A 24,892-nucleotide genomic window follows, 5' to 3' on the forward strand; every position below is an offset into this window, starting at 1 on the left:
TGTGTACCAGTGCTCTTTCTCAAAGCACAACAGTCCTCAGCTTGTCTGAAAACATCTTTCACCACTTATTTCAATTTGCCATCACCAGACAAGTCAAATTTAATGAAGGGCTGCCCAGAACACAGATGTGCTCCATGTTTACCAGTAAAGTCAATGACTAGGATAAATATGTGGCTAATTGCCTGTACACTGAAAGTCCTGACATTAAAGTCATCCACTGTGCAGCACAACAAAGGAATGTGAGTTGCCTAACAAGTGTTGCCCTTTCCATGCCCATCCTGACTCCAGCTCATCTCTATATGTGCTCATGAAGATTGCTGAGTTGCAATGCTCCCTCTTTCCCTGCACACCACCCTCATCTCTCCCCACAGTCCCAGAGCAGCAGTCAGGCAAATGGCAGCATTTGCTTAACCCCACACTGGCTCTGTCCTGCTCATCCATCATACTCACACAGCATCCTTTCCCCCCCCCAGGTGGCAAATGCTTCAGTCTTCCTTGCCCCAGTCCACATTAAACTTGTAGTGATTTTCATTTCTTGAAGACATCTCCTTCCCCACAGAGTTTGGTTGAAAATATCAAAGGGTTAAACAAACTGTTGAGAGGGGGTCTGAGAGGCAGACAGACAGGCAATGGTTGCTGTAGTAGTCTGAAGAAACCACACTGACAGTGCCGCATCATCTCAGTGGGGTGCCAAGTCCTTTTCTCTCTTCCTTTGGCTGAAGGAATATTTTATTATTCCGTTCATATTGCAGCATCTTCCCCTGAAAGCCAGCACTGTTTTTTGCATTTATGTAATTGAGAGAGCTTTGCTTCTGAATGTACTTTGGAGTGTGGCGCTTTTTCCAAAATAGGCCCAGGACTCTGGAGAGTCAGTATTGGATTTAAACACCAACACTGTGAATTAATATTTCATGATCCTCCCATTTTATTCATGTGCAGGCTGAGTGTTTGAAAGAAGATGGATGCAAAATAAAACCTGGGAGATTCTCACCTGTGCAAACTATTGCTTGACTCACAGCAGGTGTCAGCCCAGTGGGACAGACAGGGAGAGTTGGGAAACCGAACAGCAGCAGCAGCAGACTACAAAGAATTATTACCAAGAATTCACAGAGCCTCAGATGAGATGTTTGTTTAATTAAGCAATAGCTGTGTGCACTTGCTTTTATACCTACTCTGTATACCCCTTGTAAATTTGTCACAGCTGGAATTTCTTTCAAGTCTGATATCTAAACCAGGAAAGAAACATCTGAATTTGTTCACACCATTTCAAAAGACTTTTCACTTTAACTTTAGGAGTAAATAAAAGAAATGGCTTTGTACTATTCTGATTGTAGGATTGTTTACTTATCAAACACTAACCAACTTCAATTGTAAATCTTTATTTATTAATACGTTAAAATTCCATTAGTGCTTGAAACAACTAAATTTTCTCCCTTTGCTAAATAATTAAATTGTTTACAATGACTTTACTACAGCTTGACAATCAAGCCACACATTTGTCATCTGACATTTGGAATACAGAGACAAAACTGAGGCAAGAATCACCTATTTAAACCCTGGTTAATATTCTTTATTTATATCAGCCTTCCCAAGGAAATCTGAAGGTTTGTTGGATGATAACCCACTCTTTTCACCTACCTTTTCCACTCATTTGCTTCTTCCCAGGAAACTTTACAGAGTGCTTCTCCAGAAGTGCACCATGTTTAGCCCGTCTGATGTGGAAGCAGACAAGGATTAGTTTGCACTCAGCTATCACTGTCCAAACAGACTGATGTACATGTGAATTGTGAGGAGAAATATGCTCTAGTTTTACTTTTATGTTAGAAAAACTGAAGGTGAACAATTTTATTCTTAGAATATGTAAGGAAAAAAATCCTTGTAGAAATAATTCTGGCTTTCTATATTAAGCCTATATTTAAGACATCATGTCAAGGGTATAGGAATAGTTTTTTCTAACACTAAGCAATTACATCTAAGTACGGGAATTATGTTATGGGATCTGAATTTCATGATCTGAAGCTTTTCTTGATTATGTTTTTATCCAAAATTAATGTTGCACTACATTTGGACACATTTTAACCTTGCGTTAGAAAAACTGAAAGTAAATTATTTTATTCTTAATCCAGATCACCTGTCTGAAGGGGGAAGGAAAACAGAAAGAAAACTTTGCTTTCTTTGCTTTCCCTTCTCCTCTGTACCCATTTAGGTTAAAAACCCTCATAATTTATGAAAATTAATGATATGAATTAGTGATATGAAAAATACAGTGAAGAAATTTTTCCAGGAGTACTTTCCAAGGGATGGATCTGTAATGCTGGAAGCAAGACATAAAAGTGGGGAAGGGAAAGGAGAAGGGAGGGAAATAGAGGGTTTAAAAAAAAAAATATTGCAATAAACCTTTCAAAATCTGTTTTAAGTAAGAACAATTCAGGTGTTAATAGATGAGAGTTTTTAAAGGGAAAGAAGTGCTTCTGCTCTGTCTGCGGCCGCACTGGGAATCCTGAAAACGACGCTTATTGGGGAGGAAAGAAAACAAAAAAGAAAATTTTAAAAAAGCTGTTTTTTTTATTATCTTTTTTTTTTTTTTTTTTTTTTTTTTTTTTTTTTTTTTTTTGTACTTTCGCGTCAGAGGAGCTGGAGGGCCGCTGTGGGGATCCCGCCCAGCCCAGCCCGGGTGGTGCTGCCCAGCGCCGCTGCCCCGTTGCCGAGCGACCGCCCGGGGCCGCCGTGAGGGCCGGGCCGGGCCGGGCCGCGGGGCTCGGGGAGGGCTGAGGGGACAGCCGGGCTGTGCCGGGCTCGGGAGGGGCAACCGGGCTGTGCCGGGCTCAGGAGGGCTGAGGGGGCAACCGGGCTGTGCCGGGCTCCGGGAGGGGCAACCGGGCTGTGCCGGGCTCAGGAGGGCTGAGGGGGCAACCGGGCTGTGCCGGGCTCAGGAGGGCGGACAGGATCCGCCGGGCTGTGCCGGGCTCGGGAGGGCGGGCAGGATCCGCCGGGCTGTGCCGGGCTCAGGAGGGCGGACAGGATCCGCCGGGCTGTGCCGGGCTCAGGAGGGCGGACAGGATCCACCGGGCTGTGCCGGGCTCGGGAGGGCGGACGGGATCCACCGGGCTGTGCCGGGCTCGGGAGGGCGGGCGGGATCCGCCGGGCTGTGCCGGGCTCGGGGAGGGCGGACGGGATCCGCCGGGCTGTGCCGGGCTCGGGGAGGGCTGACGGGATCCGCCGGGCTGTGCCGGGCTCGGGGAGGGCTGACAGGATCCGCCGGGCTGTGCCGGGCTCGGGAGGGCTGACAGGATCCGCCGGGCTGTGCCGGGCTCGGGGAGGGCTGACGGGATCCGCCGGGCTGTGCCGGGCTCAGGAGGGCTGACGGGATCCGCCGGGCTGTGCCGGGCTCGGGGAGGGCTGACAGGATCCGCCGGGCTGTGCCGGGCTCGGGAGGGCGGACGGGATCCGCCGGGCCGTGCCGGGCTCGCTGGGGCTGTGGCAGCGGCAGGCACGGGCTGTGTTCACAGCGATGCCTTTTCAGCCTCTCGCAGCTGTAATGGCTTTGCACCGCGTCCTTCGGTGTGGTGAGGTGTGCGAGCAGCTCCGAGACGCCAGAAGGGATTAGAAGGTCCCCGCGCTGACAAGGGGAAGGGCGGTAACCTGGTCTGAGGGCGTTCGGGTGAGTTTTGTCGCGGGCTCCCAGGGTTTCACAACTCTCTTGGCGGCTTCATACACACACACAAAGTCTCGAAAGGCACAGCTGTCGTGGGAAATTTAAGAACATCAGTTATTACGACATTCGAGGACCATAAGGATTTGTCTTGTATTAGTCCTCTGAGCAACATGAAGTGTATTATTGAAGTTGGTGAGCCATGTTGGCATCATCACTGTAAATTATTGAAAAGGTTATATCAGGAATCCTTTGAGGAGACTTATGCCTACACCTTTTCCAACCTTGCATTCCTGATGCAGAATGCTGACCAGGAGAAGTAGGGTGGCAGTGGTATAAATTAAAGAACACAAGTGGAAAAAATGTAAGCCTTATCCTTATGTTTAGAATTTTTTTTTGTAGTCTGAGTTTGGTCTTGCTACATCAGAAGAAATTTACTATTGTGCACCATAATGCAGCTCCTCTTACAGGTTTTCTGTTGTGAGTGGAAAATTTGTGCTCAGTATTATTGAGTGGAAAATATTATGAAGTCCAGGGTCCTAGTGCAACATTATTTTAAGCTTCTTGCTTATTTATTATTTAATACTGTACAAAACCATAGATCAAAACAGCACTTTATGAGCTTGAAGCACCTCTCAAGTTGTGCCTGAAAGATCTAAAGCAGACTGGAAAATCAGACAAATACCAGAGATGAGACCATAAAATGTAATGGAGGAGGTAGGGTAATGATTCAATTTTGAAACTGTTGAGTGCTGCCTTCTTGAGGGCTGATAATCCCAGCATGGCTTTTGAATTCAGTATTTGTTCCAGAAGTATTGTGTCTTTGTCTCCATGCAGTTCTTCAGTTCATCCAAGAGCCAAGGACTCTGTGTGCTCTATTTATGAAGATAATTTCTGGTGGATGGATCATGCCTGGTGTCTTTATTATGTAAAATTTGCACTTGTCATTAGAGAAGTTTATGTTCTGATAACTCTGCATACTTAACACAGGATCTGTAATGCCCGTGGCTTTCTGTGTTTACAGTTATCTTCTCTGAACAAATGACCCAGATGATGCTATCCAAACTAAATATTCAAATGCCAGATTTCTTATCCCTCATATTAATATCTAAAAAGTAAAAATTAATCTGCAAGTTAACAACTCAAACACCCAGGAGAGATTGAAAGAACATGTCTGCAGAAATCAGCTCAGATAGTGGATTTAACAGAACCTGCTCTCTTCCTCTCTGCTGGGGGACGTGAAGGAATACAGAGATGTTATACACAAACCTGAAAGGCAAAGTTCCCAGCAAGACTTAGGACAGATGCCCAAAGTGCTAGGCCTTGCAGTGGGAGCAAGGTTTTCTGTAATCCTTCTCTTCTTGTACTTAGCACACACAGAGTAATCTACTTCAGCAGGGAAAAAAAGTAGCTCCCTCTCCTAAATGTTTTTAGGCAGTTTTAGAGAGCAGATAGTACCAGTGTGAAAAAAGGTATTTTGATCATTATGTTCTTTTCATTTGACCACAGGCACTGAGGAATTTTAGTGCCATTGAGAACCTGTTTCTGTCCTAACATGGACCTGGTTCAGTCAGCCTCCCCAGACATCAAGGTCACTCGGGGGTCCTTGAAGAAAGTACCCAGTGTCCTGAGCAGCCTCGTGGAGGAACCTACAAAAAGACATGCTGTCCCCAATCACCTGCTGGAAACAAGTAAGTTTCTGCTCTCTGACTGTTTCCCAACCTTGTGGCAATTCTAGGACACACTTGGCTGTTATTTTCTTTGCAACTCCCATCCTGTTACTTGCAGCTTCCTGAGGGCCCAAATCATGGGAGGGGTAGTCAGGAAAGAAATAGTGGCTGTGATGATCCTAGCTGATCCTAAAGTTTTGGGTGGCTTGTTGAAGCCATGATGCCAAGAGATGAACTGGTGGCAGGATCATGGATCTGCTGGGGTAGTGGGTGGTGCCATAACTTTCCATTTATAAATTCATGCCTGCTTAAAAGGAGAAATAATATATTTTTAATTTTTCCTTGATAATAAATCAGTATAACTAGATTGCTTCAATGTATGTACTACTCCTGTGTGTTTCTGGTCTCTTTTTTCCCCCTGTTTTGTGATCTGTAGAGATTTATTCAGAATGTCAGAGGAGCAGAGTTATACAAGCTGAGCCTGCTGTCTTACACTATGGAGGGTATGAAGTTGGAAAACATCATCAACAGATGCTGGTAAGTTCTGGAGCAGGGGTCCCCTTGGGGTTAATAAAAAGACAGCAGAATCTGAATTGACTTCTTGTGGTCATGAGGCCTTTGCCCTGTGGAGTGCTCTAAAAAGCAGCACTTAAATTCAGTGCTCACGTGGTAACAAAAGAGATGAGTACCCGGCTGTGAGCATCACCCTCTTTCCCATGTCTCTGTTAGTGTTAGTGGTGTGTGACTTGCACATCATGAATGAAGGATTTGGACTTTAACCCCACAAAGGACTTGCTTTCAAAATGTCCTTGGACTGTCAGTGTGTCTGCAAACATGGTCACTGGTGGGAAAGTTTTGAAAGCACCTCTGGTCTTTTGCCAAGAACAATTTATTCTGAGAAAGGAAATTCTATGCATAGGCTTGATTGGCTTTCCTTGTGAATGGTTTGGGTATTTCCTTTTCTACTCTCTGCTTTCCCTTTGTGTGTCTTTGTTGTTCATGTTTTAAGTGTGTTGAGACAGAGTTATGTTGGACTAGATTCTCTGAATGTAATGAAAGTAGACAAATGTAGGAGGCTTTGCAGGGTGAGCTGTAACTATCCAAAAGTTTGTTGGTTATACACCAAAACAGAACCATGAAGTATTATGTAATTCCTGTTGCTTCAGATGTCCCTAAAAGTGATCCCCAAATAAAATATTTGTTCCTTTTGCACATAAGCAAAACAGCATCAGAATTGTATTCAATAGTAGCATCTTATCCTTGGTTAAAAATTGTGACTTTTTTTCCAAAGAATAAATATGCAAGATGTAAGTTTTGCATAATTTTATTTTAAATTCAGAGCATATTTAGAATTATTTCTGCTAAAGTAAAAATTATTACTTATTGCTATGGAAGGTTTTACAAAAAGTATAGTTGGCATTTTTAACTGACCTCTTAAATTGTAAAGTGTTTTGTGATTTTTCTTTTTTTGTTCTACAGAAGCTGATAAATATTTCTACCAACACAGTAAACCTTCACATAATACCACCCCAAACGATATATTTTCAGATCAAATACAACAAAACAGTAAGTGTCAGAAAGTCTTCATACGGCTCTTTGCATGCAGCACAGGTTTTGTGCCATATGAGCAGATTTTACATGGCTTCTATCTTGTTTTGGGTCGTTTTCTAGCACCGGCTTGTCCCTGGTTTGTGCCTTGTGGTTTCTGTTGATTTTTGCCCTGATGAATGGAGGTATTACTATGACTGCATCCAAATTCACTGTGAGGTGAGGATTCATTGGAAAACATAGAGTTGTAATGGAATGAAACAAGTATTAGAGTATTATTATAATGATAAAGGTATAATTAATCTTCTAGAGAAACATAGATTTATTCCCAGTGAGTCTTGATTGGAGTATTTAACTTAAACCATTAAAATTTTTTCTCTGTAAACATCCCAGAGCAGTAGGCAAGATTATATGACTTATTCTGCTATTCTTTGCCAGTAGATTAGTCTTTGTGCCACATTGATGTAATGACTTAGCTGAGCAGCTTGGAAGAGCTCTAGAAAGTTGCATAAAATATGGAAAGACAGAAGGATACTGAAAGCAGGTAGAATATTAATGTTCTGAGGGCCAAAACAGTGATAATCTTGAAGATGTTTTATACCCACTTACTGGCCAACTCCTAGAGAAACATTTTATTTCCATAACAGGCTGAGAAAGTTGGGGCTGTTCAGCCTGGGGAAGAGAAGGTTGAATGGAGACCTCATAGCAGCCTTCCAGTATCTGGAAGGGACTACAAGGAAGCTGGAGAGAGACTTTTTATCAGGAACTGTAGTGATGGAACAAGGAGTAATAGGTACAACTTTAAAGACAGGGTTAGCTATTAGGGAGAAATTCTTTACTGTGAGGGTGGTGAGACACTGGAACAGTTGCCCAGGAGGGTTGTGGATGCCCCAAGCCTGGCAGAGTTCAAAGCCAGCTTGGATAAGGCCTTGGTCAGCCCAGTCTAGTGCGAGGTGTCCCTGCCAATGGCAGGGGGGTTGGGACTGGATGATCCTTAAGGTTCCTTCCAACCATTAACATGATACAATTCTATGATTTACTAATTGTAAGATATAAATATTTGCACTTGTTTGTTTGTTTGTTTGCAGGGAGATGACACCTTAGTTGTTTCCATGCATGCTTACCCTGCTATGAATGTTGTAGATTTTCCATCATTTATAAATCTGTCTGATGTATCAATTGGTCAGAGGTAAGTTAAGGACAGACATTTGTCTACATTTTGCAAGACATGTCCAAACCCTGAAAAATCCCATTTTCCTCTATTCATACAACATAATGTCTTGAAAGCTCAGGTACCATCTGGACTGCAAAATAATTCTGTATATGAACTGTTTCAGGTGCACATTCACCGTAAAGTAAATGCTGTGCAAGCTAAACATATATGAAGATGGGGCTGGTTATTTTTGCTTCTTGTATTTAAAAGTATTTAATGAGCTAGACTTCATCTTACTTTGTCTATTGCATGGATGCAGCACTGACTGTTCTCATGAACTAATTGGTAATAGTTGTTAATAGGAACTGGGAAGGAGAAAAGGAGAAGGCAGATTCTGTTTATTAGGGCCTAGTTGTGTAGTATATTTGCTATATTAATTGTAATTATGGTAATTTGTGTTAGTGTAAAAATTTGAGTGAATTCTAGGAAATGAAGGTCTTAGCAGAGGGTTTTGTCTTAGCCTATGAGTTGAAAGTAACTAATGAATTTTACTGAAGCACAGAAATATGAATAGGGAAGGCACACATGAGAAACACGAAAAATTCTGTAGTAGAAATGAGCCCAGCATTGCAGAATAATGTTTGTGTCTTTTTGTTTGTTTTTTTTCTAATGCCCTTTAGTCTGTTAAACTTCAGTGAATCATAATACTGTGAGTTTTTCACAGGACTGAACATAACTCTTGATATTCTGGGGTCTCTAGGTATGATGTGATTCTGTTATTTGCTCTATTTTAGTGCTGGAGTATACAGAATTTTCATCTCAGAATACAGAGAAGATATTAGAAAGAAAACAAACTATAATTTTAAATAATGAGATTTTTTTTTAACACAGCAGGGATGTTCAAAGATACTCCTGAGGAAATTTGGAAGCATTCCTGAAGACAAAACTTGTGGTTTCAAACCTTAATTTTTACCAGTATTTTTCAGCAGTAAACTATTAAAAAGTTTCTAAAAGTGAATGCTTTCTGATATAGCTGGTACTTTACAGAACATGAAAGAATTTGGGCTCAATTCATAGCCTGTGAACTCAATAGAAAAACTGCCTTTTACTTCCATGAATTTAGGACAAAACTGATATTCTACCACTCACCATTCTCCTTAGGTATAGAAGTTCCATCAGGCAACCACCATCAGGTGGCATATTTGGCTTGTTTTTAAGGCACTTTGGTTGCTGTTCAAGCTGCACTATCCCCTAAAATCAACTGTCTGCCCAGTCTACCATTGCATCTTCTTTGTGAGCATGCCATAGTGAGGTAGAGAAAAAAAAACTTGGCTATTATGGCTTATTTCTTTGGGCATTTTGAAATGTGCTTTCCAGAGGAACACTGTGTGTAACATGCATTCTTTTCTAATCAGCAGGGTAGGATTTCAGTCAGAGAATTGACAAAAAACAGAAATAAGCCTGCTTAAATGGATCTTGATTTGCAGGGTGATGAATGGTAGTGCACCAATGCTTTTGTGTTTCAGTTTGGTCTGTGAAAACACTTGCATGCAAAGGCAAGACAGGTTGAAAGATGTGTGCTAATACTCCTCATACAACCTGCATGAGACATAAAGGGCTATTCTGAAAATTAGGCTCCAGCACCATTATTTCTACAGTGGTTAAAGTTTAGTCATTCTGATGTGTTGGAGTTTTCAACATTCTCTTTTCTCATCATCTTTCACGAGGAGGGCCATGAGATAAGGCTGATTTCTGGTTCTGTACTTATTGTTGCTCCAGTTTGCATTGTTTGTACTTGCTAGATATTACAGTCTGTAAGAATTTGAGCATTGGCATAAATAACTTCCAAAAAGTAATTTTTAAAATTTTTGTATAATCAAATTCTGTATGGGTAGGAGAAAGTAATGCCAGCATTCGAATCAAGATTTAGCTCTTATTTCCTGGGGGGATGAAAGATCTGAAATATTTTGCTATTTTGGAACAGTGAGAAATTATGATTTTCACATTAATAAGTAATCCACCCTTCTGAATGCAGGTAATTTAGTGTGTGGTGTGTATAATACAATTTCCGAGCTTGTAATTGATGAACAATTGTACCTTGATTAACATAATTTTTCCTTTTTTTCTTTTCAGTAAGGAGTATGTTATCCCATTACAGTGCAGCTGTCCCATAGATTTTGAATTCCACATTGATATTATTCAGCCTCACAGAGCCTTCAGTGTCCGGCCGACATGTGGTACACTGACTTCTTTAAAATTCTAAATGTTAAATCTGTGTTTATTAAGTGTAGTTACTTGTGATGGTGTATTCAGTGCTGTACAGAAAAAAACCTTTGCCTCAGGCAAAGTTTCTGCAGGTAAATGCTGCCAGTCATTTTCAGCCTCATGGCAAATAGCCATCTTGGCTGTAAGTTTCTCTAGGCAATGCCAGCTTTGACAAAATACAGGATGTTCAAATGGTCCGTGCGGCCTTTATTTTTCCCAGAAGAATATCTCTGAAAAAATGTAATTCCTTTTTTCCATAAGTAAAACTTAGGTCAGAAATTTTGGTAGTCTGAAACTATGGCTGAAGGCTATCTAAAGAGCTCTAAAAAGTTTCAGCTCCTACTCAAAGCCATTGTACTCAGAGTAATCATAGTATCATAGAATCACTTAGGTTGGGAAAGGCTGTGAATGTTTAGGTGTGTGAATGGTGATTAAAATGTTTGAGAAAATAATGGAATAGGTAGTAAGGAAATAAGGTCAAGCAGAGACAGGTAATGCATCAAATCTAGATGAGTCCTCTAGCTTGGAAAAGCACAGAGGAATATGTTTATAAATGCTTTGCCCATGAAAGCAGAAAGTGTCAAAGACTTAAGACTAGCAGATGCAAGTGCAGAATTTCTACATATAAACAGGCAGTCATTTTCACAGCAGTATGAAATATTATAGCCCTACTCTCAAATCTCTCTGCTCTTGCAAAATATCTTCTATTATATGGCAGCAAGACATAGTTTTTGAAAGATGCTTTGAGACTGGGAAGATTTTCCACACCTGCTGCCATCCACTCAAAGAATTAAGTTGTTTAAAAAAAAAGTAGCCCAGAATGAGTTCTAGTACACTTAAGTGGGCTCATGTTATATGGACTGTTATTGTTTTTCTCCTCTCATCACAGGAATCATTCCAGCCAATGGAAAAGTCAAAGTAACTGTAAAGTATTCCCCACTTGAGTATGGAACAGCACAAATGGCAATGCAGTTACGGATTTCAGAGTTTCACTCAAAACCCTATGTGTGTGTATTCACAGGAACATCAATACCACATCTGGCTCTGATGTATGTGTGGCTGACTTGGTCTTTGAGTGTTTTTGCCCAGTTCTAAAAGATAGTCATGTAACAGGATTTCATACCATTTTGCTATGATCTTCTTAAGTACTGTTTTCTTTGGAGAGTTACAATGCACTGAAGTAATTCTACTGTTGATACATGTACCTGCTTTTTTACACTGTTTGATTATAACAACCTTAATCTACATGAAATAAAACAAACAAAATAAATATAATGAGAAGTTTCATATCCTGAAAGAAATGTGAGCATCCTCAGCTTCTATCATTCCCACTCATTATTCTTATTGTTGAGGCCTTGCAAGATGCAGAGGGTTTTGAGCCTTTTGGACTGTACTTAATTTTTTTGTGAAAAAATTAGACTTACATGTCATTTAGAGAATGCTTATGAAAGGAATATGTGTCCTTCTGACATCTAGAAAAGAATATTTTGATGAACAACATCATCCAGAGAAAAAGGCTGTGTCTGGAAAGCCCGTGTTGTGGAGAAGAGACCGATTCAGCCAACTACAGTCGAAGCCTATTCAAAAACTAAAGGTGTGAAAAGATAATAATTACAAGTACTTTTCTGGGCTGGAAATCTTCCATGTTTCTGTTTCTTCCTATTAATTTATATCTCATAGGAAATTGAATACCAGAATCTCAGATTCCCCACAGACTTGTCAAATCCGTATGCTGTAGCTACTGTTTTGATTCAGGAACCAGGCAAATTGAAGTTAAAGGACGTAAAAGAAGGTAAAGTAATTAAGCAGCATAAACTTGGTCTTAGCATTATTTGTAGCTCTGATGAGGAGCTTGGCTTCAGAATTGCTGACTGTTGTTTCTGTGTGAACTCTCACCTTAGCTTTATGTATTAATGGGTACAGTTATCTTAATGGATGTTTTTCCCAATTCAAAATCCAATATACACTGAGGTGTGATATGGTTTTCTGATATTCCTGCAGCCCTGTCCCAAGGAAAAGAAGGAAAAAATTCAAGACAGATGAAGGATGCTCTATTTCAACTAAAAGTCAAACAAAATGTTCAGGAAGAGGAAGCAAATCATCTAAAGTGGTAAGTATGAGTTAACCATGTTAATTAACCATGTTAACAAGACTGGGACTTGTTTAACCAAGGCTTCTATGAATGATGTATGCAATGTCCACTAGTGCAGAATGCTGCCATTTTGCATCCCAGTATGTTTGGTTTAAGCCTAAATTATTGCTGTTTTATTTAATTATATTCTCTCCTGCTAAGAGCAGACTCAATAGTAATCCATAGTAGTACCCAATGAGGACTTTGACTGCCTTATTGTTCCGTTCAAAAAGAAACCTGCTGAAAACATGGTTCACCTAACCTTATTCTCAAGCATCTGATCTTGTGCCCTTAAGGGCAAAGGAAGATTTTGTCATGGCTGTCAATAAATTGAGGCTAAAATTAATAGTGGAGTAAGAGCAGAATTAGACTTGAAAGTGTTCAAAAAACATGTAGATGTTGTGCTGATAGATGTGGACATAATTTAGTGAAGTGTTAGGCAGTGTTAGGTTAATGACTGGACTCAGATTTTAGAGGATTTTTCCAACCTTAATGATTTCATTATTGTATTGTACATCAACTGGTGCAAAGCAGAACACAGTTGGATCCTTAAACATATGATGGTTTAATTTGAAACCCACAGATCATCTTATACGCTGAATGTCATGGACACCTCAGGAAGAGGGGAGTAAGTCTGTTAGCCTTTGAATAAAGCAAGCTGTGAGTTAAGTAAAGCATTTTTCTTGTCTCCACTGTAAATGCAGGCAAGTTCATAAGGGAAGTGATCCAATCTCTGTGGAGTTTAAAAAAGAGATTATTGAAAGCCGACAAAGGGAAGAAGAACAATACAAGGTTAGCCTTTGATGTTTTTTCTGTAAATTTAAAATCAAACTTATACTTTCAGATTATGTATTGCACTGTGAACTGTATCAAGCTCTCTACATGTTCAGTTTTTCTTCATTAATCAGTGCAAACCTGTGCTAGTTGTGCTTGCTACTGCAGTCATATCTTTGTTGTGCCTGTGCATCACTGTTTCAGAGTGTTCTTATCTTGAAGGTGGACAGAGAGAAGGGTAAGGTGTCATCAGAAATGTAACGATATTTGCCCAAGTGAGTACATTTGCACCCAGCCACCCAATTTCATCAAAATGCCACATTCCAGCATAATCCTGTCAGCACCAAGGCCACATCCAACATTCTGTTTGTATGTCTCTGAAGAGCTGCTATCCTGAATGGCTCACATTCAAAGAGATAGATCCAGTCAGTACTCCCACACAGAGCCTTGGGGAGATAATTCATCAGGTTGCAATTCTGCATTTTCATCCTCTCTCTTTGGTCTCTTCCAGTCACTGCAGCCTGTGGGTCCTCTTCCACAGAGGGTACAACAGCAATAAGTAATACTTGGTGGCAGGAAATATTTTTCCCAGTGTGGCACAACCCTCAGAGGCAGGTGGAGCCTGTCCCTCTTATCCTGCCTCCTGGGTATTCAAATAGCTTCTGATATCCTACTGACTTCCAGTTGTTTGAGGGAGTGAGACTATTTATACATAGGGTAAAGGCTTGATTTATATACTGAATTAGGCAATATAAAATATTATATTTAATACAAAGAAGAAAATGGGTGAAAAAGGCTCTAAATTGTGAGATTGATGTATCACTGAATTAGATGTAGGTTAACTTTGTTTAGAAGCACCTATTTCCTAACCTGCTGATTTGGCTATGCAAAGCAAACCATTTTTCATTAGGACAGAGATTTGATTGAAACTCAGTCCTGAAAAGACATTTTTTTACTTTGTTTGACTTCCTTAAGGGTTGCAATAATCATACCCTAAAAGGGAATGAAGTCTGTGTTTTGTTAAACACTGCCAGATTGTTACATTATGGGTTTCCCTAATGGTAATGGAGGAAATAATTCACTGGGTGATTTTTCTTTAAATTAGCTCCAAAGAGGAGATCCGATCATAGAACAGGAGTTTCAGAGGAGTGAAGTAGAAGTTTCCTTCAGACGTGTTACCCGGCATGTTGACCAGGTTTGTTCATATATTTTTATAGCGTGCTATATGCATGCTAAATTATCCCCTCCTAAGCTAACAAATAGCCATAGATATTTGACAGTGAATACTTTTCCTCCTGATATTCCCATTTCTGTGTCAGTGCCTTATTTCGCATTTTACTTTTAGGTAGGGGAAGCACCATGCTACATGCACAGCTCATCTAATATTCTGATCTACTATAAGAGACAAGTGGAAATCTCCAGGCCTAACCTGAGATTTATATTGCTTGTTTCTGAAAGATCTCTCAGGAGAAGCTTTTCATGCCTCATTGTAAGGTTAAGCATATCACAAGATTTCCAACCTTTACATGCAGGTCATATTGACAGGAACCTTTCTGGTACTTAGATTTTTTTGTCCTTCTCTTTGGTGTCTGTCTCTCTTGTTTGGGTATGTGCCATTATTGGAGAAAGGATACTGGTTTTGCAGTGTGCTTGATTTGAGTTCTTACAGTTATTTCAGCTTCATGTCTGTGCCAGATAAAGTGTGTATTTATTAGAGCCCCCGTCCATTCTCTCTGCTGTCCAAATGCCCATGGAATGCACTGAAGTTCTAGTCTGTGTCGGTCATTTGTGTGGATGCAGACCACACTACTTTATCTCTGCATTCCCCGTGCTACATCTGCAAATACTTGGTGATTACCTCCCATTAAGCCCTGCAGTGAAGGCTTCTGGCTAAATGCCAGTGCTTCAAATATTTTCGCTGGACCAGTTTCAGTATTTAGAAATAACATATGGATTCAGGCCAAAGAATGGCTTGGGATGGAGAAAATTTCTACCTTATCTAGTTGTAAAAAAGGGTTGTCCTTTTTCTTTTGTGTTTACTTTTAAAAAATACACCATGCAGCAACCAAGTGTTCATCCCACATTTGACTTGCTCCATAATGACCCTTGGGACAGCAGAAAGAGGATGCTCAGGAAATTTCAACAAGCAGCATACAAGGTAAAGTATGCACAACCAGAATGCAGTGTGAGGGCGTGACACCAGGGAAACAGCACAAAAGAACATGCAACCAGCACGTAAGGACTGATCATAGCTAGCTAGGGATTTGGTAGTTTGATAAATATGCCCCTATCTCACCAGGAAATAAGGATCTGGAGTAAGTTTTGTATTAAATTCATCTTTGATATTGCAATTGATACTGAACAAATGCAGACAAATTTTGATTTATTTTAAGTAAAAAACAACTTCTGTACAAAAAAGATTTAAAAATGCATATAGAATACTGCACCCAGTTCTGGGCCCCCAGTACAAGAAAGACTTTAATAAGCTGGAGTGAGTTCCATGTAGAGCCAGGATGTTCAGATGTTCAGGACTTAGAGCACTTACTCTGTAAGGAGACACTTAATCTGGAGAAGGAAAGTAGAGGGAGAGAACACCTCCCTCTAACTCCTCCAAGGTTACTGATGATGGAGGAGCTTTGCAATGGTGCATGATGGGAACATGGAAACAACAGGTATAAATTCAAATAAAGGAGGTATAGGCACCAGAAACAAAAGACCAATCAGTAAAATAATTTACTTTGTTTGGTTTTAATATTATCTTGCATCACCACTATTCTTTCCTCAGTAAATCTTAATGTAGCAAGCAAGATAGAAATGTCCTGCTCTTCTAGTGTCCTGTTTGGATATTCTTCAATCTATTCATAATACTGAGGTCTTGAAATTAAAGGCTCTTTTCTGTATTGTACAAATAAAGAGGTGATCAAATGGTCCCATCTGGTATTAAAACCTAGGATTCTTCATCTTCAGCCTGTAGGGAATGGGCAAAAACACAGTGCAGGTTGCTGATAACTCTCCTCATTCTCAGAGCTACAAATATTTATATGGCCCTGATTAACTGACTGTATATGCCAGTAAACACAGCTGAAGGATTAGGACCCAGAAAAAAAAAAAAAAAAAAAAAAAAAAAAAAAAAAAAAGTTTTACCTGTAAGACTAAATTTAAAATTTTAACTGTATTTATTGTGTAATGTCATGATCCATTCTACATCTTTCCTTCCCATTTTCTCTGAACAGAAAGCTATATTAAAAATTCTCAAATAGAGATATCTGAGTGAGCTCTGGGGAATAAGTACAAGTGCAACATATACAGTATTTCTATGCCTGTAAATCTTAGGGTGTTTGACTTAAAAATCATTCTCTCAGATTTTGGTTCAGATTCGTCTAAATCGTTTATTGCTTCTGTTCCGTGGACTGCCCAGGGAGGCCAGAGGTCTGGAGGAAGGGTCTGTGTCTGGTAAGGATTAGAAGAACAAGTTGATATTTTGGCCATGGGCTATGATAATTCAGTGCTGCAGTGTGTCAGATGCATAACATATAAACATAAAGACAGAGTCCTTAAAAAGAAGTCTTCCAGTAAGAAATAAAGTGTGACAAGGTAGAGGCATAGAGTGATTTGGATTGGATGGTCTTTAAAGGCCATCCAGTCCAACCTCCCTGCAATAAGTAGGGGCATCTTCAATGAGAACAGGTTGCTCAGAACTCTGTCCAGCCTGACCTTAAATGTTTTCAGGGATGGGACATCTACCACCTCTTTGGGCAGCTTCTTCCAATGTTTTACCATCCTTGTTGCAAAAAAATTTCTTCCTTACATCTAGTCTGAAACTGCCTGATTTTAATTCAAAACCATTACTTCTTGGCCTATGGCAACAGGCCCTACTAAAAGGTGGAAATGGCTGTAGTCAAGATACATCTATTTCCCATACACATTATTTACTATGTTTAAGAAATGTAATTAACTATTCTTAGGAATCTTGCAGTTTATCTACTTAATAACAAGGCAGAAGCTGTGGATATTCCATCACTGGAACTGTTCAAGGCCAGGTTGGGTAGGGCTTTGGGCAACCTGATGGGACTGATAAATGTCCCTGCCCCCGGCAGAAGGGTTGGACTGGGTGATCTTTAAAGGTCCCTTCTAAGCCAAACCATTCTGTGGTTCTGTGTGTAGGCCTGAGGAGCAATGAAAGGATAGATGGGACTGTGTAAGAGACAGGGAGATGAACAGATCAGGTGGAGCCCAAGAAGTGAGAGTCACAGGATGAGAGGAGCTTACTGCAGGGGGGGATGGAAGAGAAAAAGACACTTGAATGTGATGAAGGCAAAATGTCTGAACTCAGTGAAATGAGACAGTAGGAATCATGAGACACATTGCTAGGTAGCCAGTACTGAGTTGAGTTTTTGTCCTCATTGTTTTCTCATAGAAGTTTTTAATCAATTGGGTTGTTTTTTTTTACGCTGAAGTGAAAGTGCCAGTCTGGAAAAGTCGCTTGTTATTTTAAATCATAGAAGAAAACTGATTTTGGATGGGAGTCACATTTGGGTAAATAGGAGACAGAGAAGAATTTAAGTCTCTTATTTCCCACTCCCTTGTAGACACACACAAATTGACAACTCCTGTGACACAGTGCTCCGTATTAGGCCTTTTCCTTCTTCTGCAGACAGGCACTTGATGCAGGAGATGCAGGAATGCTGCAAATAGAAGGTGTAATGACATTTAGTGTCAGAGAGGCCTCTGACTTGTCTCAGCTTTTCTATGAACAATGATGGAAGGAGTGGGCTGTGATGTCTTTTTAGGAAAGGGAAAATTAAATCTGTCTGCTATTCAAGGTATTGTGCTCATATCTTATTGATGTGACATTTAAAGTATTTAGGAAGTATTAATTTACTTTTTATATTAAAATTACTAGACATCCTGGTTTAGGAAAATGTTAAATACATTTTGTGGCTTGATTCTATGTCTGAAACAGTGTATTAAGATATATTATAAAATCTTAATATTTGGTTTCCACTCATGACAGAAAGCAGGAGTTTCAGCAGAGCAGAGAAGAGTGAAGAACATAAAGAGTTTTCTTCCAGAATATCTGAAGATCGTATATTGCCTTTTGAATTCCCCTTTTACAGTTCCCATGAACTACACAGTTATTTGGTAGGTACAGTAACTCAAATGTTAGAATTTTGTCGAGGACATTGGCCCCAGGGCTGACAGTCCTTTTATTGAAATTTCACAGTGTGACTGGTGTTCCAGTGTTCTAGCAAATTAATTCAAGCCTTTAGATTTACTAAGGGTTCTGCTGAAAACAGTAAAAAAAAATCTTTCATTCTTTTAATTGTATCCTAAAATTGTGAACAATACATTAATGCTTAGAGTTAGTTAACATCCATTTTTCAGAAGTAAAGAAAAAAAAATAACTGAAATACTGGGATCCAAGAAAGAACAACAGCAATATCAAACTGTATAAAATAAATATTTGCATAATTATTTCCATACATTTTCAATTAGCTGTGCTTATGGATTACTGCCAATACAAAACAAAATGCCCACCATATTATGTTCTGTTTCAGGCTCCTGATGCTCTTGGCCTAGTTCCTATTGAATCTGTAGATGTGAAAGTTGAACACATTTTTCCTTTTTACGACTTAAAGGTGAGTCGGTACAGCTCCCTCATGTTTCTCTTACCTGTGCAGTTAAATGATTCATTGGTCTCTGCACAGCCCAGTAAAAATGTTGCCTTAATACGGCTGTATGATTAGCATGCTTTTATTAAAATCAAAGCTCACTAGTTTCCATAAGTAACCAGCTTACAGCCAGCAGTATTCCCCTCTCTCCACAGAGATGAATCACCTCAGCTGAAATTATTGTATCTCAGTGATCAAAGTCCTGGTGAAATATGGGTTCTCATGTTCATGGGTACCATGTTCTGGGAGAGTGCTCCAAATGTCTTTTACCATGGAGATGTGATGTGTCCATGATAAAGCCAAATATTCCACTCCATCTATGAGTTAACTGAATGTGATTATTGTCATTTCCTTCAGCACATCTTTTTTCTTTGCACTTAGGTTCCTCAGCATTGCAACATTATGAAGTATCAACCATTTTGTACACACTATGCAGCTACAAGTTACAAACCTGTAAAACTTTCCCGACCACTGAGGCAGGGAGCCCAGGTACCAAAGTCACGCCCAACCCTACATTTCCACAATTATTTGATTGACTTTGCCTCAACCTTTTACTACGCTCTGAGAATCTTTGATGTCTGTGTTTTTCAAGGATGAATTGATTCAAGTAGTTCCTTCTCCTGAGGGACAGGTCTCTCAGAGGAAAGATTTTGACAAAGCAGCAGCAGAAGGGGATATCAGCCTATTAAACCTGGTTCCTCCCCAGGCTTTAGTCCACCCAACAGAGATCAACCCACTTCGCATTTTTGTAAGTAGGAGTTGGCTTCCATAAAGAACCTAAGAAAGGAGCAGAAGTGTGCTTGTTTCACCAGAAGCCTGATGTGGACTTTGTGGGCAGTTTTTTAAATCAGATTGATTTTAAAACTATCCAGAGTGAGAGTAATCCTTCATGGTTCAAGCTCTGATAGATAAGAGTCACAGAGTTCATCCCACCTGAGAAGGGCACCATTTCAGTTTAGAGTGGGTTTTGATCAGTTTAGGGGAGGGATGATAAGAAAAATTGCAGTGAAAGCAGAGAACTGGAGACTCTTCCAGTCTGACACTCCATAAATGATCAATGATCATGGGATTTCTGAGAACATCATGGAACTCCTCCCTTCTTCATTTGTTTCCCATTTGGATGTTAGAGGAAAGGCCATGATCCTGGCATCTCAGTCCGTCTGTAACCTCACATTCTTGCCCAGGTAGGTTGGATAGGTGCAGTCTTTACCTACTGTTCAGCTGAGTGACCACAGATCTGCCTAATCCTTGGGTAGACAGAAAAGTGAAGTCAAACTCTGCTCACATTGCATCCTGCTGCCTTACAGTTTCTAAGAGTCCTCACAGAATCCCAAACCACATTTCCAAGTTGTTAGGCACAGGGATTCAAAAAAATCACTGCCACTTTTATGGGAGGGTTTTCTGGTACTGTTGTCATGTAGATTGTGCTAAGTGGCACCAGCTGCAGGAGGTGTTTCCCACAGTGCAGCACAGCCTGGAGGTCCTGAGGTGCCTCTGAGCAGGCAGAGACAGCTGTAGGACTCAGTGCAGGGTTGTGCAGGGGCACAGGCAGATGTCCCACCCAGCATGGCACTGTGCCTGCTGTGGGGGGCTCTGGCTCCCAGCCCTGCCCACTGTGCTGGTCTGGTGACCTTGGCATAACATCTATGATGTAGACTTGTCCTCTTCACATGCAGCCAGGACTCCAGTGGACATGCTGATGAGATCCTCTGTGCATTTCTTTCATCCCTCTGTCATAGCAGTGTGAGAGCCAGGCACAGCTTGATCCCCCACTACCCAGCACTGGGCTTTATCCAGAAGCAGATGCTAATGCAGGGAAATGGATGGCAAAATGTGAAGCCATGTGTGTTGTGGCTTCCACTGTAGCAAGTCCATTTTCCCTTCTTGGATTCTGAACTATTCAGAGAATCAGCAATGGATTTCAAGAGTAATTAGGCAATAGTTTTTTTCTTCCAGACTTGGAGACAACAGCTAAATTGCTGTCTTTTAGACAAGTAGGGAGCATGAATAAATCAGACAATGTTGTAGGATGAGGGGAAGATACAGAAAGTGAAGGATCATACCAAACAGAGCAGTCACAGTAAGACAAAGCTGTGAATCTGGGGAGACTACATTATTTGTAAGAACTGAATTTTCTTTAATTAGATTTGTTAAACAATTCATTAAAATAGTTTCTTCATTATTTTTAGAACCCCATTCCAGGATTAGTTCCATTTTTACCTCCTTTGGCCTATTGTGAATCAAATATTGAATATCATCTTTGTCCTCATCCAAAATATACTGTTACCAAGCAATGTCCCAAAGGATCCAGTATTCCAGTCACACAAAAGAAATTTCTGGATCACAAGGTATGGCCTTTTGGGTTTATTGTATGAGTACCTCTTGGGTATGCTCTTCTTGAGAACTTCCTCTAAGGAATCAAAATAGAAGGTGGAGTCATTCTAGATAGAAAATAATTTCAAATATAAATTATGCATGCACCTAAATAGTCAGTACATGTGTCAGAATAACTAATTCTACTTAGGCTTTATCCATGTCTCTTATTTATGCCTTCATGTTTCTTTGCTCTTTCCATGTGTTTAATGTTGTATTTTCGCGGCCTTTACAGTGATGGAAGGATCTTTGAAATATTCAGCTCCCCAAATTCAATTCTCAGCCAAGATGTTCTGTCCTCCAAGCCTCCCTCCCTATAGCATTATATATTAGAGGTCTGATTGTGTATCACTTGTCATTTCAGGAAGTGATTTGTGGAGTAATGGAATGGAGAAAATTCTCACCACTGGAGTATTCCACTTTGTCTAACATTCCCACATTGACAAATACAGCACTTAGGTAAGAAAGGATTTGAAAATACAAATCCTCTGTCCTGCACTAGTTTCTGCTGCCTGTAACTAAATTGATCAGTCACTAGTCCCACAAATGAAAGTGAGCCTACAAGTGTAATTAATTGCTGCTCAGAAATCCAAAACCAACAGAAAAAACTCCTACTGAGCTCCTAGAAGGGTGGATTAAGAGCAATATCATTAAAAGAAATGCCTGGAAGGAGAATTCCAGTCTGGGCTTTCAATAACATCTTTCCTGAAAGGTTGTTGACTCAATCCTAGAAGACCCCAGGGGGTACAAACTCTGTCTGTCTGTAAAACCTTTTAACTTATGGACACTTGCACCCAGTGGTAGCCAACATCTCTCAGGTTCACATTCCCTTATATCACAGCATTTTTAGTGTAGCCAGATTTTCCACAAATACTTATCAGTATATCATCTTCATTGTAACTGCAACTGCTGTGAAGCTTCAAAATATGAAAATACCATTTGTAATAATGCATTAAACTAATACCATTTCCATCACAGGGATCCTTACAGTTTAGATATGCTTCCAAGAGATGTACCACCAGTGCTGAATGACTTACCCGAGAGAGACAAAGAGAATATAATTGACCAGTAAGTTTCTCCTCTATTCTGTATATGCTGTTATTGACTATGTCTAAACCACTTTATGGATTTGTCAAATGCTGTCCCAAGAGATCCTCAAAGGCAAAAGCATGAAGTCTCTTTTCCATAAAACATACTTCTGTTTTTGTTTGCTAAAAAATACTTTCAAAAGGACAAAGGCAAATTGTTCATCATCTTACTAATTTTTAGTGAGGCACATGAAGCTGAGTTCAACATGATTCTTACTCCAGAGATGGTGAAAGCTGAATTTCCACAGATTGGGGGGGCACTCTCAAAAGAAGATGAAGAAGAATCAGCAAAAATAGAAAGGTAGGTTGTCTAGGTATATTTTGAAATTAGAAGAGGAGAATGAAATCTAAAGTCAAGCACCCCTTTCAGAATTGCATAACAAGCTGTACTAAGATGTTCTAGGGGCTCCATCACAAGTGGGATGCAGACCTAGTACTTTGAGTAAATTTGCACTGCAAATTTAGTCTCTGGATTTTACTTCAGAAAGCAGGTGTGAATATGATGCATTGGTTTATATTATTATTATGGTTATATCAGTATGATCTAACACTTGAGGCAGTTTGCTTGATTTCTCAAAGATGTTCAACATTCTTGGACCAGTGACTTTTGCTTTTCATTGACCCTTTTGGTTAGATATTTATTAATGCTGGCAGAGAAAAGGGTCCTTAGAATTTCTCCCTGGCATGGTGCTTTTTTCTCAGTCTTTTCTTTTTATTTCTTATTTTCTTTTTCACTCCCCCAACCCACATCACAGCAGGTAGTGTGAGTGACAAGTGACTGCAGAGCAACACAGGTGAAAGTGCTGAACTCTAACCTTGGAGCAAGTGAATTAATTTCTGTCCAACAGTTGTCCCCTCTTTAAAGTGGTCATGATGTGGCTTAGATTCCAGGATGTTCAAGATAACCTCAAACTTTCAGAGCTATCAAGAGATTTGAATGTCTGCTTTACTTTTAAAGAGGAATAATTTTATTTGCTTTGAAGTCCCATTCAGCTGTCAGTCATTAAACTTTAAAACAGTGCTCCATATTATGAGGTCTCTGACAAAACATTGATTGAAAATAATTTTCTGTAAAAATGTAAATGTGTTGCACTCAGTGCTGGTTTTTACATTTTATGACACTGGTTGTCAGAACATGGGGATTTGGGACAGCTTGAGTAACTAAAGAGAGACCTTTTTCCTTCACAGTGAAGCAGTGCTGCATGGTGCTTTTCCTCGGTGAGTAATTTTATAACCTTCTTTCTTTCTTAAATCTTAGATGTTAAAAAAAAAAAGAAAATTATTTTCAGTATTAGACAACTCTGGGTATTGATATTTACTTGTTGAAATCTTCCTTATTATTTTGGGTTTGTAAAGAAGGAAGCAAAAATTTCTTAGCAAATAATGAAGTCCCAATCCTTTATGTTGTCACTGAAAGGTTTTGTTATTATTAAGTGTGGAGGGTGTAGGTGACAGAGAACATACTGCTCCTCTACAGCAGTTTCAGCATTTTTGTCCTTAAGGCAAATCAGGTTTTCATTGTGGCTACCCTTGTTCTGGCAATCACAATTTACATGGATAAAATGTAATACTCAGTTTGTATTTACTTGTCAGATGGCCAACTTTCCTAATTGGCCAAGCCAAGAGTTAAATGTTCTTTTCACAGTTTCACTATCTATTCAGTTTGGCATCAGTGATGGAATACCCTGTATTCATTATGAGAAAAGAAATCACAAGTGCCTCTTCCTTTGGATTTTGAAGACATTCCTAAGTAGTTTCCTGGATTATTATAAATACAAATGCTGCTTTAAATTTCTTGCAGAGACCCGCAGAATGGTCCAGATGGACATTTTCAACTCCAGAACAGTGAGATCGGAGAGAAAATTCGAAAACATCTGGAGACATTGAAGCTGAAAGCACTTAATAAAACCCTTATTCTGGGATAAGAGTAATTTTACAAAGTTTGTGGCCTGCCCCTCCTTATCCTGTTAATGTATGAGGTCTTCCCTGTCCCAGCTACATTTACTTTTGTTCAGTGAGGTCAGCAACCTCATATGCAAAGAGAAGAGAACCACCAGTGATGCCACCTCTGTCAAGGACTCTCACTGTGCTCACTACCCCAAACACAAAAATTACTCCAGTGAGAAACTTCAGCTTTAAACTTGTTTATTTTGTTGTGGTGTGAAGGACCAGAAAACCTCAGTACTACCATGTAAATGGTTTGGTAATTAGTTTACAGGTCACAGTTTTCAAATAAAATGTGGAAAGACCTCATGACCAAAATCTTCTGATTTTTTTTTTTATTTATGACATGTCCTTGAATTTTTTGCAGGTAAGTTGCTAAATCTCAGACATGACAGTAAACCATACATTTGATATTTTTAAGGAAAAGGAAGCCTTGAATAGCATTATTGTCTGCAAAGACAATGTCCAAACAAGTCTCATTAGCTGTTCAGGGATTTAATTCAGTGCACAGGTCTTGGCAAAAGCATGCATGGGTTGAGTGAATGCATGGCAGAGCCTCATGAGAAACCTGTAATGCTCTGGGTGTATTTCCTAGGAAAGGAGATTTCTCAGCATATCATCT

The 24,892-nt window shown here is 40.0% G+C and overlaps 1 protein-coding gene across 1 annotated transcript; it reads left to right on the forward strand.

The window, feature by feature from the left end:
* The first annotated feature begins 2,639 nt into the window (after positions 1–2,639).
* Positions 2,640–24,588, forward strand: CFAP221 (cilia and flagella associated protein 221). The gene is made up of 26 exons (XM_077784926.2): positions 2,640–2,727; positions 3,524–3,661; positions 5,162–5,343; positions 5,759–5,859; positions 6,802–6,888; positions 6,994–7,089; positions 7,959–8,059; positions 10,157–10,260; positions 11,178–11,337; positions 11,765–11,882; positions 11,969–12,080; positions 12,290–12,398; positions 13,124–13,211; positions 14,299–14,388; positions 15,256–15,351; positions 16,556–16,646; positions 18,208–18,335; positions 18,752–18,832; positions 19,247–19,354; positions 19,458–19,613; positions 21,055–21,213; positions 21,603–21,697; positions 22,217–22,306; positions 22,508–22,627; positions 23,515–23,544; positions 24,128–24,588. Exons 3-26 carry the CDS (start codon positions 5,208–5,210, stop codon positions 24,249–24,251), a joined length of 2,580 nt encoding a protein of 859 aa, XP_077641052.1. The 5' UTR covers positions 2,640–2,727; positions 3,524–3,661; positions 5,162–5,207; the 3' UTR covers positions 24,252–24,588.
* Positions 24,589–24,892: the final 304 nt, after the last annotated feature.

This window comes from Lonchura striata, chromosome 7 (genome assembly GCF_050655825.1).
Source record: "Lonchura striata isolate lonStrDom1 chromosome 7, ASM5065582v1, whole genome shotgun sequence".
NCBI classification, from domain to species: Eukaryota; Metazoa; Chordata; class Aves; order Passeriformes; family Estrildidae; genus Lonchura; species Lonchura striata.

Excerpts from the sequence above, each read along its gene's own strand:
- CFAP221 (XM_077784926.2), top strand. The coding sequence starts at position 5,208 with ATGGACCTGGTTCAGTCAGCCTCCCCAGACATCAAGGTCACTCGGGGG. Across the intron at positions 12,399-13,123 it reads GAAGCAAATCATCTAAAGTG|GCAAGTTCATAAGGGAAGTG; the intron begins GTAAGTATGAGT and ends CTGTAAATGCAG. Across the intron at positions 19,355-19,457 it reads CACTGAGGCAGGGAGCCCAG|GATGAATTGATTCAAGTAGT; the intron begins GTACCAAAGTCA and ends GTGTTTTTCAAG.